The sequence below is a fragment of the Conger conger genome, chromosome 9 (assembly GCF_963514075.1).
Source record: "Conger conger chromosome 9, fConCon1.1, whole genome shotgun sequence".
In the NCBI taxonomy this organism is placed as follows: Eukaryota; Metazoa; Chordata; class Actinopteri; order Anguilliformes; family Congridae; genus Conger; species Conger conger.
Genome location: NC_083768.1, coordinates 6,759,983 through 6,778,207, shown reverse-complemented (window position 1 = coordinate 6,778,207; position 18,225 = coordinate 6,759,983). Strand labels below are relative to the sequence as shown.

The window sequence follows — 18,225 nt, the reverse complement described above, 5'->3', positions numbered from 1 at the left end:
CATCCCGCAGTCAAAGAACCCGTTTTTTCCCCTCGTTATGATAGTTGATGTGAACATTACCTGAAGCTCCTGACCTGTATCTGCGTGATTTTATGCATTGAACTGATTCATTTTTATGCATTGAAACACACGATCGGCTGATTAGATAATCGCATGAATAAGTAGGTGTACAGGTGTTCCTAATAAAGTGCTCTGTGAGTGTACATGTAAAGTATACACAATACTTACATTGAAATAATATTGAAATCATTTAAATAATATTGATGCGTATGAAGTCATCTGTGCTAATTATGAATGAGAGATTGATGGAGTTTATGTCACTGACTGAATCACCCATATCTGTTATCTTATCTTCTGGATGGTTTTACAGTTCTAGTATCTCAGTAATGAGTTTGCTTAAACTACCGTTTGAGTTTATTATTAACATTTTTCAGAGCCATTCCGGTTTTATGTTTGCTCTTTAAGCGCTGGTCATTACTGCAGCTGAGCTGCGCAGTCACTCTGCAGTCCCCCAGCTGAGCTGCGCAGTCAGAGGTATGTATTCACTTCTGATGTCACAAGCGGGTTGGTGCCTTGCATGGCAGCCAATCGCCATTGGTGTGTGTGTGTGTGTGTGTGTGTGTGTGTGTGTGTATGAATGGGTGAATGAGAAGCATCAATTGTACAGCCCTTTGGATAAAGGCACTATATAAATGCAGACATTTACCATTTACCATTTGATGAAGGCACACTGCAGTTTCAGGTTAACCAGAGGAGGGCACTGTTGCATAATTAGAAAATGGCACCACAATAATCACTTTCTCTGGGTGATAAATACAGCCAATCATATGCCAGCCTGTGGGGCAGCCTCAGTGGGCCACAACCAATCGCATGCCAGCATATGGGAATGCCACAGTGGGCACAGCCAATCATGTGACACCCAGCAGGGCTGCCACAGTGAACACAGCCAATTAGCTGCCAGCCTATGGGGATGCCATGGTGGACAGTGACGGTGCAGATTCAGTTACAAACCCTGGGGCCCATCCACTATTTCTGACGGTTTGAAACCTCTTCTGGCACTGTTATATAACCATACTTGCAGCCGAAATATATCTCTAATTTTCTGTAGAATTAGCTTCAGATGGCTCATGATATGATTATGGTATATAATAGTACATGGTATGGAACTATAGCCTGTACTATGGTATATACCAGTGTGGCTTGGTGAGTTTGAACCGAACACGTTTAGCACCAATCCAATAATGCCAAATAGGTAAATAGAACTACAGTTGCTAAGATGTTATTGATACTTTTGTTTGCTTTTGCTTTTTTTGCCCTCAACAGATTGCAGTGTCCAAAGTTCTTGTCTTTGTGGTCACTCCTGGCACTTAAAACTTGACTTTCCTTTTTAGCACTTTGGCACCATGTAGCCTATACACTTTGTGTTACAAGTCGCTCTGCGTCGGCTAAATATCTATAATGTAATACAATTGCAACTTCATTTAACAAAGTTTAGTGTCTCCTATACCGCTATTACCGGTACTACCAATGCCGCTGTAAACGATGAACTGCTATGAATGACTTCAGCGCTGTTTACGCGATTGCGTTTCCATTATTTTTGCCCATTTGACTCCAGGTAAACGCGTCACGTCGGGCGCAAAGCTGATCAACGCCCGCCGTGGTCTGGTGCTAGCGAGAGGAAGGGAAGACGGAAGAACGCACCACGCCCCGTGGGAGACACCTCTAAAAAAAAAACCTCACCTGGCCAGTCTGACGCGTGCGCATGGAGGAAGGAGAGAAAACAAAGGCAAGGCGAAAATAGGACGAACTTTTTTCAGCAAGACCGACAAAAAGGGAAGAAGAGCGTAAAAAAGAGAAGCGAAACAAAACAGACGGCCACTGTAAGCCTTTCTGATAAAAAAGAGGAAAGGAAACAACTGGTTATTAAACTATGGTAAATCAAGTCTTATTCAGTTGAAGTTTCTGTTTGACAGTGCACTGCCAAGTGAGCCTGAAGGGCTGGTACTCACAGTTTAGCGCAGCTGTTATTTACGGCTGTAATGTAGGTTAGCTTTGTAATATCAGAGCGCTAGGTGAACACGTACGCATTGCCTTGGGGTTGAAGTTGTTTCCCCCTCCCACTGTTTTGGAAAATAATCTACGATTCTGAGTCAACAAAATTTGAAAAATCTTTCTGGACTGGTGTCCCCAAATTGTCACCAGCGTGAAAAAAAAGTCAGGCGATCGACGGAGCTTTGCCGAGTTTTGACAGTGATTATTTCTGTTTTGGTCAGGAGAACAGCAGGCGCCATCTGGGTTTGGAGGATCGGGAGCAAGAGGAACATAAGAAACCGGTGAGAAAACGGGAGACTAGGGAAGGAAGCAAGGACTGCAGTGAGAATAACCTTGTCGAAAAGCATTAAAGGACATTATTTGTGTGTGTGGGGGGAGGGGGGTGGGTAAAGGTGTATGCACATATGTGTTTTTGTGGGTGTGTGCTGTGTTTTGATGTTTGATTTGAAGTATTTGCGTGCCGAGTATCTGTGTGCACGCACGTGAGTGTGTGTCATAGCACCCACAGCAGTATAAAACAATGGTACGTTTCTGATGACCCAAAAGTCCAGACCGGAAAAAAAATGGTGCTTGTCTCTTGGCTCGGGAGTTTGCTTTCCCAGCTGGTTTGAATCCCTCCCTCTCTCTCTCTCTCTTTCTGTATGCTCTCTGAAGACCACATGAGACAATTAGCTGTCAGCTCTTTTCCCCTGAAACTCTGGCTTTTGCTTTGGTCTTGGAGAAGTTTGAGCTGTTTAATATTATCCAGCTGCTTATTGGAGACCCTCTTATCCAGTGCTATCTGCCCAGGCACACCTGGATTAAAACTCGTAGCCTCTGAATGTCGAGTCCAGTTCTCTGACCACTACTCTACATCGCTGCAATGTAGGATGTAGGATGAGTTGGGCGGGATTAAGAACTGAGAATTGAAGTTTGTGAGATACGTTAGCCTCCATGGTGATTGTTTTTGAGTGAGGCTTAAGAAATCCTCACTGAAGGTGCTGTGAAAACCAGCGTTCGTGTTTTATAAGACCGGCTGGTGTGTTTTTATTAGCACTAAAAGTAAGCTAGCGTGGTTATGGATAATGCATGAACATTCCAAAATCATCCCCTGGAAAAAGAAAATGCTTGAGCACGGCATCGAGGCTACTGTAGGTTAGCGCTTCCAATATAGGTCGCGAGGCCGGTTACTTGTTGCAAGTCACAAATTTAGTCAGGAAATGGTCTCCCTCAAGGGAAGGGGAACGTGTGGAATGGGAATCGAGCCCAGCCCCCCGTGTTGGACATTCAGAGGCCACGGAGCAGGTGATTGGCTGTAGCCTGCAGGATGAGGAGCAGTGCATTGTGGTCTGAAACAGGCGAAACCTAAGACGGCAGGTCGGGGAAGTGGGAATGGGATATTCTTGGCTCTGTCACCGGGGGGGAAACGCCTGACTGATGGTCACAGAGCTACCTTTCCAAAGTGGGGGGGAGGGGGGGGGGGGTTGGGCGGATTGTTGGAACGCAGTGATTTGACTGTCCCGTCTCCCTCAGGAAAAAGGCGGAATGATCGCCGGAATGTTCCGGAGGTCCCCAAAGCCGGCCGATCGCTCTCTGGCTGAACAGGTAACTGTCGTAACACTGCTCTTCTTTCTCACCTGTCCAGGTAGCTGTATTAGTACTGTACTGCAGTATACCTGTATGTGTAACCATATTCATTTGCCCAGTATGCTGTGTGTGCTCCAATACATTTATTGTTTTTTTTTCCTCTATATTTTTCTCTCTCTCTCTCTCTCCTCTCTTTCTCTTTTTCAGGACAGTCTGTCTGCACGCAAGGGACTCTCAGCCGGCAATGACAAACTCTCAGCCAGCAACGACGATCTGTTAGACATCGGCGCAAAGGTGAGTGTCTGTCTGTCTGTCTGTCTGTCCCGCCTGTACCCTTCCCAGTTAAACAGACTCCTATTAATGAATTAATGAATGGCGAGCCCAGTTCTCTGACCACTACGCTACATCGCTGCAATGTTTGCTTGTGAGAGAGGGAACGTCACCTCTCCCTGGCTGGAGTCGAGTCAGAGTCGTATGCTATCTCTGTCTGCGTTCTTCCTGACGTTCCCTTCCCTGGCTTCAACGGGGGAATCCCCAAAATGCCAGGATGAAATATGGGTGCCAGGCCAAGTGGGGTTCGGTTCCAAAATATAAAAGGGAAGGGTATAAAGGGTGCTCCCTCCTTTTTCCTCCCTCCTGCCAAGGGTATAAAATTCAAGGTTCCTGCAAGAAGGGAAATCCCACAATGCAATGTTCCATGGATAAAGAGGAGAGGAGTGAATCGGTGTGTCTTTAAATGGAGGAGGCAATATTTGTTTGTAGGATGAGTTTGGGCGGGATTAAGAACTGAGAATTGAAGTTTGTGAGATACGTTAGCCTCCACGGTGATTGTTTTTGAGTGAGGCTTAAGAAATCCTCACTGAAGGTGCTGTGAAAACCAGCGTTCGTGTTTTATAAGACCGGCTGGTGTGTTTTTATTAGCACTAAAAGTAAGCTAGCGTGGTTATGGATAATGCATGGACATTCCAAAATCATCCTCTGGAAAAAGAAAATGCTTGAGCACAGCATCGAGGCTACTGTAGGTTAGCGCTTCCAATATAGGTTGCGAGGCCGGTTACTTGTTGCAAGTCACAAATTTAGTCAGGAAATGGTCTCCCTCAAGGGAAGGGGCACGTGTTGAATGGGAATCGAGCCCAGCCCCCCGTGTTGGACATTCAAAGTCCACGGAGCAGGTGATTGGCTGTAGCCTGCAGGATGAGGAGCAGTGCATTGTGGTCTGAAACAGGCGAAACCTAAGACGGCAGGTCGGGGAAGTGGGAATGGGATATTCTTGGCTCTGTCACCGGGGGGGAAACGCCTGAATGATGGTCACAGAGCTACCTTTCCAAAGTTGGGGGGGGGGGGGGGGGGGGGGGGGGGGGGGTTGGGCGGATTGTTGGAACGCAGTGATTTGACTGTCCCGTCTCCCTCAGGAAAAAGGAGGAATGATCGCCGGAATGTTCCGGAGGTCCCCTAAACCGGCCGATCGCCCTCTGGCTGAACAGGTAACTGTCGTAACCCTGCTATTCTTTTTTACCTGTCCAGGTAGCTGTATTAGTACTGTACTGCAGCATACCTGTATGTGTAACCATATTCATTTGCCCAGTATGCTGTGTGTGCTCCAATACATTTATTGCTATTTTTCCTCTATATACTTTTCTCTCTCTCTCTCTCTCTCCTCTCTTTCTCTTTTTCAGGACAGTCTGTCTGCACGCAAGGGACTCTCAGCCAGCAATGACAAACTCTCAGCCAGCAACGACGATCTGTTAGACATCGGCACAAAGGTGAGTGTCTGTCCGTCTGTCTGTCCCGCCTGTACCCTTCCCAGTTAAACGGACTGTATTAACCCTCTCATGCCTCTCCAGGAGAAAGGGGGAATGTTCAGTGGAATGTTCAAATCCAAAACCTCCAAACATTCTAAAGATCCCACAGCTGCACAGGTAAGTGTCTGTTCCTGTATTTCTGTTTTTTTTTAATTATCCACAGGCCATCTATTTTCCTGTGCAAGTAAAAAAAAAAAAAAAAAAAAAGTAAATAATAATCATGATGAAAATCTCAACTTGGAACACAGAGAATTTGATCTCTCTTTCCCTCTTTCTCCATCTGTATATCTATCCATCTGCCACTTTTTTATTTTTTTTAATTTATTTATTTTTGCTCTGTCTCTCTCTCACTCTCTCCTCCAGGACAATCTATCTACACACAGTGAGCTCACAGCCAGCAACGACAGTCTGTCTGAGAACAACAACACAAAGGTGAGCGAGTTTTGGTGTAGAAACCAAATCGGCACAAATCAGAAAGCCTTTGGCCCCTAAAACAACGGTCTAAGGACCTCTTCACTGTCAGGGATATAAAATAGTCTTAATTTGTACATTTTACAGTGTTTACAGTCTTGCCGAAAGGTACATGACTGGGACCCGGAAGGTTGGTGATTCAGTCCCTGGTGCAGCCCCGATAAGATGCGCACTGCTGTTGGGCCCTTGAGCAAGGCTTTTAGCCCCACATTGCACCCCTGCTCAGTCTAATCAACTGTAAGTTTCTTTGGATAAAAGTGTCAGCTAAATAACAAATTAAATCATAAATATACAAATAACAGGGCCCTGTTGTAGAACTGAGTTAGCTGGACGAATCCACTCTGAACCCTCCGGAACATGAGATAAACCGAGCTGTTTTACCAGCTAACTCCAACTAGCTCATTACATTACATTATTGGCATTTGGCAGACGCTCTTGTCCAGAGCAATGTACAGTTGATTAGCAATCCTCCCCTGGAGCAATGCAGGGTTAAGGACCTTGCTCAAGGGCCCAACGGCTGTGCGGATCTTATTGTAGCTACACCGGGATTCGAACCACCGACCTTGCCTGTCCCAGCCATTTACCTTAACCACTACGCTCCAGCTAACTCCAGCTGACTCCAGCTGACTCCAGCTGACTCCAGCTGACTCCAGCTGACTCCAGCTGACTCCAGTTAAGTAACTCCATTAACCGTCTGTTGTCTCTCCAGGAGAAAGGAGGAATGTTCAGTGGAATGTTCAAATCCAAAACCTCCAAACATTCTAAAGATCCTGCACAGGTACGTGTCTGTTCTTGTGTTTCTGTTGTTCATCATCGAGCATCCATTTTCCAGAGTGAGCTAAACTGGTCCATCTCAACTTGGAACAGAGATAGATTTTGATCTCTCTCCCCCTCTCTTTCTGCACCTCGTTCTCTGTCCATCTGTCTCTGTTTTTCTTTTATTTTTATTTTTTCTTTCTCACTTTCTCTTTCAGGACAATATATCTTCACACAGCGGACTCTCAGCCAGCAACGACAGTCTGTCTGACAACAACGACACAAAGGTGAACAAGTCTAAGTGGGAACATCGATATCTGTTAAATTAAAAATAAAAAACATGTGAGGGAGTTTAACAGACTCTTATTAACCCTCTCGTGTCTCTCTAGGAAAAAGGAGGAATGTTCAGTGGAATGTTCAAATCCAAATCTCCAAAACATTCTAAAGATGCACAGGTATGTGTCTTCTTCTTGAGCTTTTATTCATTATATCATATTATCTATCTATCTATCTTTCCATCCATCCATGTGTCCATCCACCCCCTCTCTCGCTCTTTCGGGCCATTGGAGCACCAATACTTCTCTCTGTCTCTCAGGATAATGTTTCGATGCACCCTGAACTCTCAGCTAGCTACGACAGTCTCTCTGACATCGGCAACACTAAGGTAAGGCTCTCTGTTCTGTCTTTACTCTACAGATATCCATCAAGTTGTTTCAGTTACCTCTCTCTCTCTGTGTCTCTCTGTGACTCACTCTTTCTCTCTCTGTGTGCCTCTCTCTCTCTCTGACTCTCTCTATCCCTCTCTCTTTGACTCTCTCTCTGTCTCTCTGTGTGACTTTCTCTCTCTCTCTCTCAGGAAAAAGGAGAAGGAAGTAGAAGAGTCCCCCCTAAGCCTGCTCCGCGCCCCAGACCTGTACAGGTAATTACTGTACATTAACAATGCCCTTCATTCTGCCATTACAGGTAGCTGTATAGGTAACTGCCTGTGGAATATGCTTTATATTCCACAGGTGTGACTATCTATTGTGCTGTACAGGTGTAGGTAACTGCGCTGTACCCACAGGTGTGTGTTGTACAGGTGCAGGTAACTAACTTTGTGCTGTCTTCTCTTTCTTAGGATAGTATGTCTTTACACAGTGATCTGTCACTCAGCTGTGAGGATCTGACTGAGAGCTCTAAGGTGGGCCAGGTGAAAGTGTGTGAGAGAGGGAGAGCGTGTGTGTGTGTGTGTTTCTGAGTGAGGGAGAGCGTGTGTGTGTGTGAGGGAGGGAGTGAGAGCGTGTGTGTGTGTGTGCGTGTGTGTGGGAGGCAGTGTGTGTGTGTGTGTGTGTGTGTGTGTGTGTGCGTGTGTGCGTGTGTGCGTGTGTGCGTGTGTGTGTGTGTGTGTGTGAGAGGGAGGCAGAGTGTGTGTGTGTGTGTGTGTGTGTGAGGGAGGGAGGGAGAGCGTGTGTGCGTGTGTGTGTGTGAGGGAGGCAGCGTGTGTGCGTGTGTGTGTGTGTGTGTGTGAGGGAGGCAGAGTGTGTGTGTGTCTGTGTGTGAGGGAGAATAGGTGTGAGTGTCTGACCCCTCCTCTCTCTCCTCAGCCTGGGATCATGGGGAAGATCCGGAGGAACCCGTTCCGTTCCGTTGCCCAGGTAACCCCCAGCCCCCAGCGTGGTGACCCGCCAGTGAAAGAGGGGTGGAGCTAGAACATCTATTCATTCAGCATTTCTGTGTGGCCTTGTTTTCAGGACAGGGACAAGGACAGGGATAAATCTGAGCCTGAGCTAGACTCTCCCGAAAGTTCTCCACCCACAGCTCGCCGGTCCAAAACCAAACAGGTCACACCTCCCTCACCTGTTTGTCTTACCTCTCTCACCTGTGTGTCTTACCTCTGTCACCTGTGTGTCCTACCTCTCTGACCTGTGTGTCTGACCTCCCTCACCTGTGTGTCTGACCTCCCTCACCTGTGTGTCTTACCTCTGTCACCTGTGTGTCCTACCTTCTGTCACCTGTGTGTCCTACCTCTCTGACCTGTGTGTCCTACCTCTCTGACCTGTGTGTCTGACCTCCCTCACCTGTGTGTCTTACCTCTGTCATCTGTGTGTCCTACCTCTCTTACCTGTGTGTCTGACCTCTCTCACCTGTGTGTCTGACCTCTCTCACCTGTGTGTCTGACCTCCCTCACCTGTGTGTCCTACCTCTCCCACCTGTGCATCTGACTGATCACTCGCTTGCTGCTAGGTGAGCTCACTGGCCAGGTGTTTTAACCCACTCCATTTCTTCCCTTCCCTCTCTCAGAACGGAGTGATGAACGGCATTTTGAAGAATCCCTTCCGTTCAGGGCATCAGGTAATCCTGTTCTGTCTGACTTTCCCAGGAAAAAGCACGGTTACTGTCTGTGTTACTGGAGTTTGATTAAAGTGTCGGGTGAATTGTTGTGTTACTGTAGTTTGATTAGTATGTTGGTGAAATGATTTTGTTACTGTAGTTTAATTAGTGTGTTAGTGAAATGATTGTGTTACTGTAGTTTGATTAGTGTGTTAGTGAAATTATTGTGTTACTGTAGTTTGATTAGTGTGTTAGTGAAATGATTGTGTTGCTGTAGTTTCATGAGTGTTAGTGAAATTGATTATGTTACTGTAGTTTGATTAGTGTGTTAGTGAAATTATTGTGTTGCCGTAGTTTGAGTGTTAGTGAAATTATTGTTACTGTAGTTTGATGAGTGTTAGTGAAATGATTGTGTTACTGTAGTTTGATGAGAGTGATCGGGAAATTATATGTTAATGGGAGACTCTATTCCAGGAGAAGGAGCAGGACTCTGATTCTGAAGAGAAGGCCACCGGCACGGAACATCAACCAAAACACAAGCCTGTATGTCTGTCTGTCCCTGTCTGTCTGTCTGTCTGTCTATGTGTCTCTGTGTCATCATATCGGTCTGCCACGATTGGACGGCGTCTGTGTGTTGCTCCGCTGTTGTGTATAATGTATAATTTATTAATTTGATGGATGCTTTTAAGGTGATAAGTAAATGAGATGGGCAGAGATACAAGGCCATAAGTGCCTCCATTGAGGCGCACGCCTCACAACCTGAGAGAGGTAGCTAATTGAGGCGGGTTCCTAACTGACTTGGGAAGGTCGTTATACCATTGGGCGTATGACGGCGCAGAAGACCCTGCGTTGTGACGAGTGCCTGCCAGGTTACCGTAGAGACGGAACTGTTCTCCCTGTTCGGGGGAGGCTGAAGGTCTCGTTGTGTACAGCGCAGTCGCTGAATGTGTGAAGGGACTGTGCCATTCACTTTGAATGTGAATGCGGGCGTCCGGACCTGCAGGGAAAAAAAGGTGGTGTGGTGTGTGTGTGATGGTTGTAGGCAGGTTGGAGGTGTTCTGGACAATGGGAGGTCAAGCATAAGACCTTCTGGAGCATTCGGCAGTCAGTCCGCAGGGACCCTGTGCCCGGCAGAGCAGGAACTCTGTTTACTCCCGGCTGGGCTCCAGGTGGTGGGTGGATGATATTCAGGCTGCAGTGTCAGCCCAGACATGGAGGTGAGCATGCCTGAACTTGAGCATCAGATAAGAGGATAGGATAAGACGAAGAAAATAGTCGTTTCATCACATTGTGGCAATGGAAGATGGAATGCCATGGTGCAGAGAGAACTGGATGAAGTGATTTTGTGTAAACAGGGAGGGGACCAAGCTCTGAGCCCTGTGGGACACCAGTAAACAGGGGGGAAGGGGGCAAATCCCCTGGTAGGTTAGTTGGCATGATATGAGGCATATCACTAGAGAGCCTGAGAAGCCCATATCTTCAAGGGATGAGAGAAGCATCCAGTGATTAGGCCCACTGTGTCAGTATGTTGGTCTTTCAACGTGTTTTATTGTGATTAATATTATTCCTGTGTGTGTTGGTTTGTAAGGTTGTCTATGTTGGTGTGTGTGAGTGTGCCCATGTGTGTGTCAGTTTGTGAGTGGTTGGGGAGGCAGCCATGTTGTGTGAGTAACCTTTGACCTTTTGACCCCCCCTCCCTCCCCAGAATGCTGTGGTTGGAGCCATTTCCAAACTCAACCCATTCCGCTCTGCTTCCAAAGTAAGCCTGTTCGGCCTGATTTGGGGATTTTCAGCTGCTGTTATTGGTGGTGTTATTGTGCTCTGTGCACAGACAAATCTTCTGCTGTGAAATATACAAACTAATTGTGCCACACATGTATGCACACACACACACGCACACACACGCACAAACACACACGCACACACACACACACAGTAACTCATGCTTGCATTTTTGCTCATCTCAGGAGAGTGATCAGAAACCTATGGACCCCCCCCCTGCCTATGAGAATATGCTCTGTACAAACCAGGTATGTGTGTGTGTGTGTGTGTGTGTGTGTGTGTGTGTGTGTGTGTGTGTGTTTGTTTGTTTGTGAGTGTGTGTGTGTGTGCGCGTGCCTTTGTGTGTTTGTATACACACATGCACATAAATGCACGCAAACAGTTAACTCATGCTGCCCACTTCTGCTCGTCTGTTTCAGGAGAGTGAGCCAAAAGCTGACTTATATCCCCCTACCTATGAGGATGTGGTCGTCATGAACCAGGTGCGTGTGTGTGTGTGCGTGCGTGTGTGTGTGTGTGTGTGTGTGTGTGTGTGTGTGCGTGCGTGTTTGTCCATGCATGCATGTGTGTAAAAGTATCTCATGCTGCCCATTTTTGCTCACCTGTTTCAGACGAGTGATTACGATCTTCAGGAACCACCCCCCATCTATGAGGATGTGATCCCCATGGACCAGGTGTGTGTGTGCGTGTGTGTGTCTCTATGCGTGCGTGCCTGTGTGTGTGTGTGTGCACGTGTGTGTCTGTGAGTGTGTCTGTGCATGTGTGTGTGAGAGTGTGTGTGAGAGTGTGTGTGAGAGTGTGTGTGAGAGTGTGTGTGAGAGTGTGTGTGAGAGTGTGTGTGAGAGTGTGAGAGTGTGTGAGAGTGTGTGAGAGTGTGAGAGAGTGTGAGAGAGTGTGTGAGAGTGTGTGAGAGTGTGTGAGAGTGTGTGAGAGTGTGTGAGAGTGTGTGAGAGTGTTGGGGTAATTGTATGAATTTGTGGTTGTGTTCTTCATGACAGGGAGCCTCAGAGAGAGCGGTGGAAGCCCCCAGAGCCAGAGTGGTACATTACCCCTCCTCCCTCCCTCCATCTCTCCCTTCTCTCTCCTCCCCTTTTCTCTCCCTCCCTCCCTCCATCTCTCCCTTCTCTCTCCTCCCCTTTTCTCTCCCTCCCTCCCTCCATCTCTCCCTTCTCTCTCCTCCCCTTTTCTCTCCCTTCTCTCTCCTCCCCCTCCTCCCTGCCTCCATCTATCCCTTGTCTCTCCTCCTCCCCCTCCATCTCTCCCTTCTTCTCTCCTCCCCTTTTCTCTCCCTCCTCCCTCCCTCCCTCCATCTCACCCTTCTTCTCTCCTCCCCTTCTCTCTCCCTTCTTCTCTCTCCTGTCTTCTCTCTCCATCTCTCCACGCTGTCAGATCCAGTCTGACGTGTAGCCATATTCCAGTACTACAGTAACTAATACTGCTACAACCGTCCAATATCTATCAACATAACACAAGTCATACTCCAAGAGTATTCCTACAGCACTCCTATAGATCTGCATTACGTCTGCTACAATTGGTTTGTCCATATGAATGGTTTATGCCATAATAATAAAATGGAGGGGGGGGTGGATCTACTATTGATTTTTAAAGTTAAATGCAATTGGTAGGAGACAGGAGCTTAGTTAGAAACTATGTAGAAGTTATTTTCTGATTTGATATAAGTCTGCAATTATTTCAGATGTCCTCACAGAGATTTGAGTCTGTGGGACCATGAAGCTGGTCCTATAGTGGCAGTAGACACTCTCCAGAATGTTCTAGTCCAGGCCATGCTTCATACAGCACAGTGCGAGGTACTCTAGTCTGTAGATGAATGGTTAGCTTGGATGGGGCTGCATTGGTCTGTTTTCCCTCATCGTGTTGTATTATGTATTGTGACCGGCTTCTGTAAAAAGCGGCTTTACAAATAAAATTAAATCGATTTTGTATTGAATTGCATCATCCTCGCGCTGCAGTCATGCAACAGGCCTAATGTGGTTTCTATGCTGATCATGTGACTTCTGCTCCTGTGGCCTCCTCTCTGACTGTTCTTCTCTCATCCCGACAGCCAAAGAAAGGGAAAAAAGCCAGGAATCCCTTTCTACCAGCCAAAGGAACCAAGGTAGTGTGTGTGTGGCGTGTGAGTGGTGGGGGGGGGGTGTATTTCTGTTTGTGGGGGGGGGGGGGGGGGGTTTGTGTGCATCTATGTTTTGTGTTTGTGTGTGTGTGTGCATGTGGGGGGTGGGTTTGTGTGTGTGTGTGTGTGGAGGGGTGTATCTGTGTGTGTGTGTGTGTGTGTGTGTGTGTGTCTGCACATGCATGTTTGTTTGTCCAGTGTAATGCAGGATGCCTTGGCTGCTCTGGAGGTAAACTCTCTCACTGTTTCTGGGATCCAGGCCAGAATACGGAGGGAGCCCAGGGCTGGAGACTCCTCTGTGGACCCAAAACCTGCAGAGGTACCTGCACGCACACACACACACACACACACACTCTCACCTGAACACTCATGCACACTCACACACACTCTCACCTGTACACACACAATCTCACACACACTCTCACCTGCACAGAAACACCGATGCATACCTTTACACACACATACACACACACACACACACACACACACACTCTGACCTGCACAGACACACAGGCACATACCTATACACACAGACACACGCACACACCTGGCTGTGGCAGATAAAAGAGACAGAGATAGTTTTGTTTGAAGCAGGAATTTCCTGTTCTTTTCCCCCAGGGTTGTGTAAGAAGTCAGCTGGTCGAGCTATGACAGGTGTGACAGGTTTTAGGATGCCCTCCTGTTGCACTCACTACTTATTCTTCTTTTCTTTTTTTTAAAGTTTGCGGTGCATAGTGGGATTGTTTGAAGTGGGAACAGGGAGCAATATGGCTGAGTGTGGCTGATGATATGGAGTATGGAGCAACAACTCTTGTCTGTTAAATAAAAGCCGTTGTTGATCTCGGCTGAAGCGGGCAAGGCCCTTTGAGCAAATGAACAGCGATGTGTCCAAACCAGTTGTGTAGGCTTCCCTGTGTTTAGTCATTGTTTCTGAATTGTGTCTGCCTGGCCCAAGGTCTTTCCTTGGCACAGTAATCCGTAAATCTGGTTGGATGGCCCCAATACCGGAGCGTGAATATTCCCGAGAATGGCCACGTTTTTTTTCCATGTAGGAGACCTGTGTTTAAAGAGGGAAAACTGCTACCTAACCCGGATAAGGAATAAGCTGGGAAGTGTTTCTCTGTCTCCAGGGCGGTGAGAAGGGGAAGCCCTGGAGTTCCAGGCCGGACGACCATGGTGGAGTACAACCAGAGATGACCAGAGAGGAAGAGGAGGAGGAGGAGGAGGAGGTATGCAGAAACACTCCGCCAACATTCCTATAGACTCGGGATCTGTGAGAACATTCCAGAACATTCCGGAACGTTCCAGAACATTCCGGAACATTCCCGGACATTCAGGTTCAATTATGAGTTCCTCACCGTGATGAAAGTGCCGTGTAATGTTTCTACATGAGCAGGAAATGTGTTGTTACAGTGTATTTATGGTATTTAATGCATCAGGATATACAGGGAGTAAAGGACTATGGGAACATAGCATTTGGTTTTATTTATTATTTATTGGTGAACCACTGGCAACTAACACCTGACACTCATATCCACAGATCCATTCCAAAATGATATTCCCCATAGCTTGTCGGGATCAGCCAATCATCAGCGATCAGCATTAAGGAGGCTATAGGGATCAGCCAATCAGAAATCAGCATTAACAAGGCTGTAGGGATCAGCCAATCATCAGAGATCAGCATTAAGGAGGCTACAGGGATCAGCCAATCAGAAATCAGCATTAGCAAGGCTGTAGGGATTGGCCAATCACCATGTGAGCATTGATGTATCTACAGTGTGTATCTGTTTAGATGTAATGTCTCTCCCCTGCAGGACGGTGATGGCCTGATGGAGTGGTGGAACACCGTGGAACGTGAGTTATTAGTGCACGAAATAACAACAAATAAGCTCACACACACACACACACACTCACACACCCCAATTCCTACACACCAATCCCTACACACACACACACACACACACACACACCCCAATTCCTACACACCAATCCCTACACACATACACACAGTCATCATTGTCACAAGTGTAGAGGTAATAAAGCATCTTTCTCCGTTTCTCTCTCTGCAGAGTGGGATGACACACCGGAGGATGAGGATTTGACTGAGAAAGAAGAGGCCAAGTATGAGTCACTTCTCATCACTGTCTGCATCAACTCCATATCAATCATTCCCCCCCTCTCTCTTACATGCTCTCTCTCACTCTCACACACTATCCCTCTCTCACACACATATACACACTCTCTCCCTCCCTCTCTCTCACTGTCACTCACTATCCCTCTCTCACACACACACATACACACACACACGCTCTCTCTCTCTCTCTCTCTCTCTCTCTCTCTCTCACTCGCACACACACACACACACTCTCTCTCCCTCTCCCTCCCTCTCTCTCCCTCCCTCTCTCTCCCTCTCTCTCCCTCCCTCTCCCTCCCTCTCTCTCCCTCCCTCTCCCTCTCCCTCCCCCTCCCTCTCTCTCCCTCTCCCTCTCTCTCTCAGTGCGGTGTCAATGTCTCTCTCCCAGGGCCTTCGCGGTGACGGCGGATAAGGTGCAGAAGGCGATCCGCGTCTTCAACAAGCTCTTCACCGAGCGAGCGGAGGGCCTGTGGCAGCACGTCATCGACCTGCGCACCATCGCCGACGGCATCGACACCTTCAACAAGAAGACCAAGATCGCCGCCATCACCGGCGGCTCCACCAGCGCCTTGGGCGGCGTGGCGACCATCACCGGCCTGGCCCTGGCCCCCGTCACCATGGGAACCTCGCTGATCGTCACGGCGGTGGGCCTGGCCGTGGCCACGGCCGGCGGGCTGACCTCGGCCTCCGCCAGCATCTCCAACACCGTCAACAACTCCCTGGACCGCAAGAAGGTGGAGAAGATCGTGGAGGACTACCAGGCCAAGATGGCTGACATCAGCAAGTGCATGAAGTTCATCAAGCAGGGGATCGAGAACCTGCGCAAGTACGACGTGGTGAAGATGAAGAACCACGCCTACAACCAGGACTTCCCCGTGCTCACCAACATCTACGAGGACGGCGCCATGGCCAGCAAGGCGCTCCTCATCAACACCGGCGAGATCATGCGCGTGGTGCAGATCGCCAACGTGGCGGGGAGCACGGCCGCCCGGGCCGTGCAGATCGCCAGCCTGGCCACCGGCGTCCTCACCGGCCTCTTCGTGGGCATGGACATCTACTTCGTGGCCAAAGACTCCCGCGAGCTCAAGAAGGGGGCCAAGACCGAGTTCGCCGCCAAGATCCGGGAGGTGGCGGAGCAGCTGCACGAGGGGCTGGTGGAGCTCAACACCATCAGGGAAGAGCTGCAGGAGGCCAGCAGAAACAGCATAATCTGAACTCCCGTTTCCCGCAACCCCCCCCCCTTCTGCTGAATCTTAACTCAGTTTCCCCGCAACCCTCTTCCGCAGGGATCTGAACTCAAGTTTCCCACAAACCTCTTCTGCCGGAATCTGAACTCCGTTTCCCACAAACCTCTTCTGCCGGAATCTGAACTCCGTTTCCCACAAACCTCTTCTGCAATTCAATTATGCTTTCTCGTAGTCTCACATCCTCCTTAACTCTCTTTCTCACAGTTAATCCTCTGCCCTCGTGTAAACTTTTTATGATATATTTTTTTTTACTACAATACTCTGCTGCTATCTGAATCTCTGCCATTGCCCCTATAGTACTGCCATTGCCCCTATAGTACTGCCATTGCCCTTGGCACTGGCCTCAGTACTGGAGTTTGGTCCCCAGGTGCAACACTGTGGCTGCTCACTGCCCCTAAGTAACTAGAACGGGTTAAATGCAGAGGACAAATTACCCCACGGGGTTCAATACAGTATATCTCATCTTATCTACCATTTCCAGTAATCCTTTTCTAACCATCCTGTGAATACATCACCCTTTGCTGCTTTGTTTTTAATGGGGGTGCAAAGTACCATAGAATGTCTGAAAGGGGGCTGATGGGAAGTGGTGTCCAGAGGTTGTAAAACTCTGGACCTCACCTCCCACAATGCTTTGTGTTTAAGGTTTTGTGATAATCTGAATGCTGGATGCAGTTTTGGGTTGGGTGAGGGTGTTTCCTCTCTCTGAACTATGCAGTTTTGAACTATGTATTTGAGCAACACTAATGAATTTAAAGCATAATATCGCCTGTTCCTGTAGTAAGGAGCGACATGTATGAATGTAGTAATTTTATGGCTATTTCTTTACAATGTTTTCCTTTACTATGTAAATTGACTTGGGTCTTACCTAGTTTCACTGATATTCGGGAAGGGGATTGATTATTTTTCATTTTGCTGTTGTGAATTTTCATCACATTTTCAGGACATGCAACTTAAAAATCCTGTAAACTTTCATTTTGTTTGAATACATTTTGCACATGTTTTATAGTTCATATTTTTTAAAACTGGTTGATGATTGCATCAAGTTTTTTTTTTTTCTTTGTTTTTTCCTTTTTTTTTTTTCTTCCTTGTTGAGAGAACTGGAATTCAGTTGGTTCAGAAGAGATGGTTCACAAACCCTTCAAAATGTAACCTTTTTTTTATTTACTTAAAATTCTGCAGGGTTTCAGTAATTGTAAAAATATTTTGCTGACATTTTAGCACAGTTTGGCTTCTGTGAATCCTGTGGACGATGATCTGTTTCTCTCAGGGTTTCAGAGTTCCCCCTGCTGGCATTTACATCCCACGTGTCGGCCGAACACGGGCTAGCATCAACAGTTCCGAACAAATACACTACATTCCTGAACTTTGTGTTTGATCAAACTCAAAAGTAGGCTATGCAGTAATGCTGTAGGTACCTGGAGACTACGGCTATTAGCTCTATTCAGTGTGGCCACTTTGGGCAAGTCCTCATTTTTGCACACTGGTTTAAATCTTGTATTTATTTTTTAACTCTGTTTTAACATTAAATTATATCTTCTGTATAGATGAGACTTCTGTAGTCGGTTTTAAATATCAAGTTATTAAAGATTAAAGTATGCATAGTGTTTAAATGACTGCAATAAAGTGTTCATATTCTTTACAAAACTTGAGTGATATTCATTGGGTAACAAATGAATTGGATAACGAAAAAAAATCTGGACTTTTCTTTAAAGAGAAATAATGAAAAAATGTGACTCAATAGTTATCCACATGTCGCCACGGGCTTTGCTTTATTCGGTTGGCCCACCAGTAGAACCCACCGTGACGCAGTAAAACAGCATTGTAGCCTAATTATAGGAAATGGGTCATTCTCAGGCACTGCCGTGTTTGTGGTGTCGGGGTTTCAGTGTTAAATCCAGCGAAGGTCACGAGCCGCAGGAATGTGCACGGGGTGCAAAAATAGTGAGCGAGAGAGAGATGCGATAGTTTGACCCC

At 47.2% G+C, this 18,225-nt stretch overlaps 1 protein-coding gene across 3 annotated transcripts; it reads left to right on the top strand.

Annotated features, from left to right (window-relative positions):
- The first annotated feature begins 990 nt into the window (after positions 1-990).
- LOC133137045 (uncharacterized) lies at positions 991-17,895 on the top strand. 3 transcript variants are annotated; one of them, XM_061255040.1, is made up of 30 exons: positions 991-1,252; positions 1,616-1,933; positions 2,274-2,333; positions 3,565-3,636; positions 3,826-3,912; positions 5,031-5,102; positions 5,295-5,381; positions 5,463-5,537; positions 5,784-5,852; positions 6,601-6,669; positions 6,866-6,934; positions 7,037-7,102; positions 7,243-7,311; positions 7,504-7,566; positions 7,765-7,827; positions 8,231-8,281; positions 8,378-8,467; positions 8,928-8,978; positions 9,432-9,500; positions 10,663-10,716; positions 10,925-10,987; positions 11,159-11,221; positions 11,351-11,413; positions 11,738-11,779; positions 12,802-12,873; positions 13,130-13,189; positions 14,001-14,099; positions 14,685-14,724; positions 14,940-14,991; positions 15,393-17,895. In XM_061255040.1, exons 2-30 carry the CDS (start codon positions 1,931-1,933, stop codon positions 16,216-16,218), a joined length of 2,619 nt encoding a protein of 872 aa, XP_061111024.1. In that variant the 5' UTR covers positions 991-1,252; positions 1,616-1,930; the 3' UTR covers positions 16,219-17,895. The 3 variants fall into 3 exon arrangements, with proteins under 3 accessions (XP_061111024.1, XP_061111026.1, XP_061111025.1); XM_061255041.1 differs by having other exon boundaries at positions 993-1,252; positions 12,802-12,855; XM_061255042.1 differs by lacking the exons at positions 5,031-5,102; positions 5,295-5,381 and having other exon boundaries at positions 992-1,252.
- The last annotated feature ends 330 nt before the right edge of the window (positions 17,896-18,225 follow it).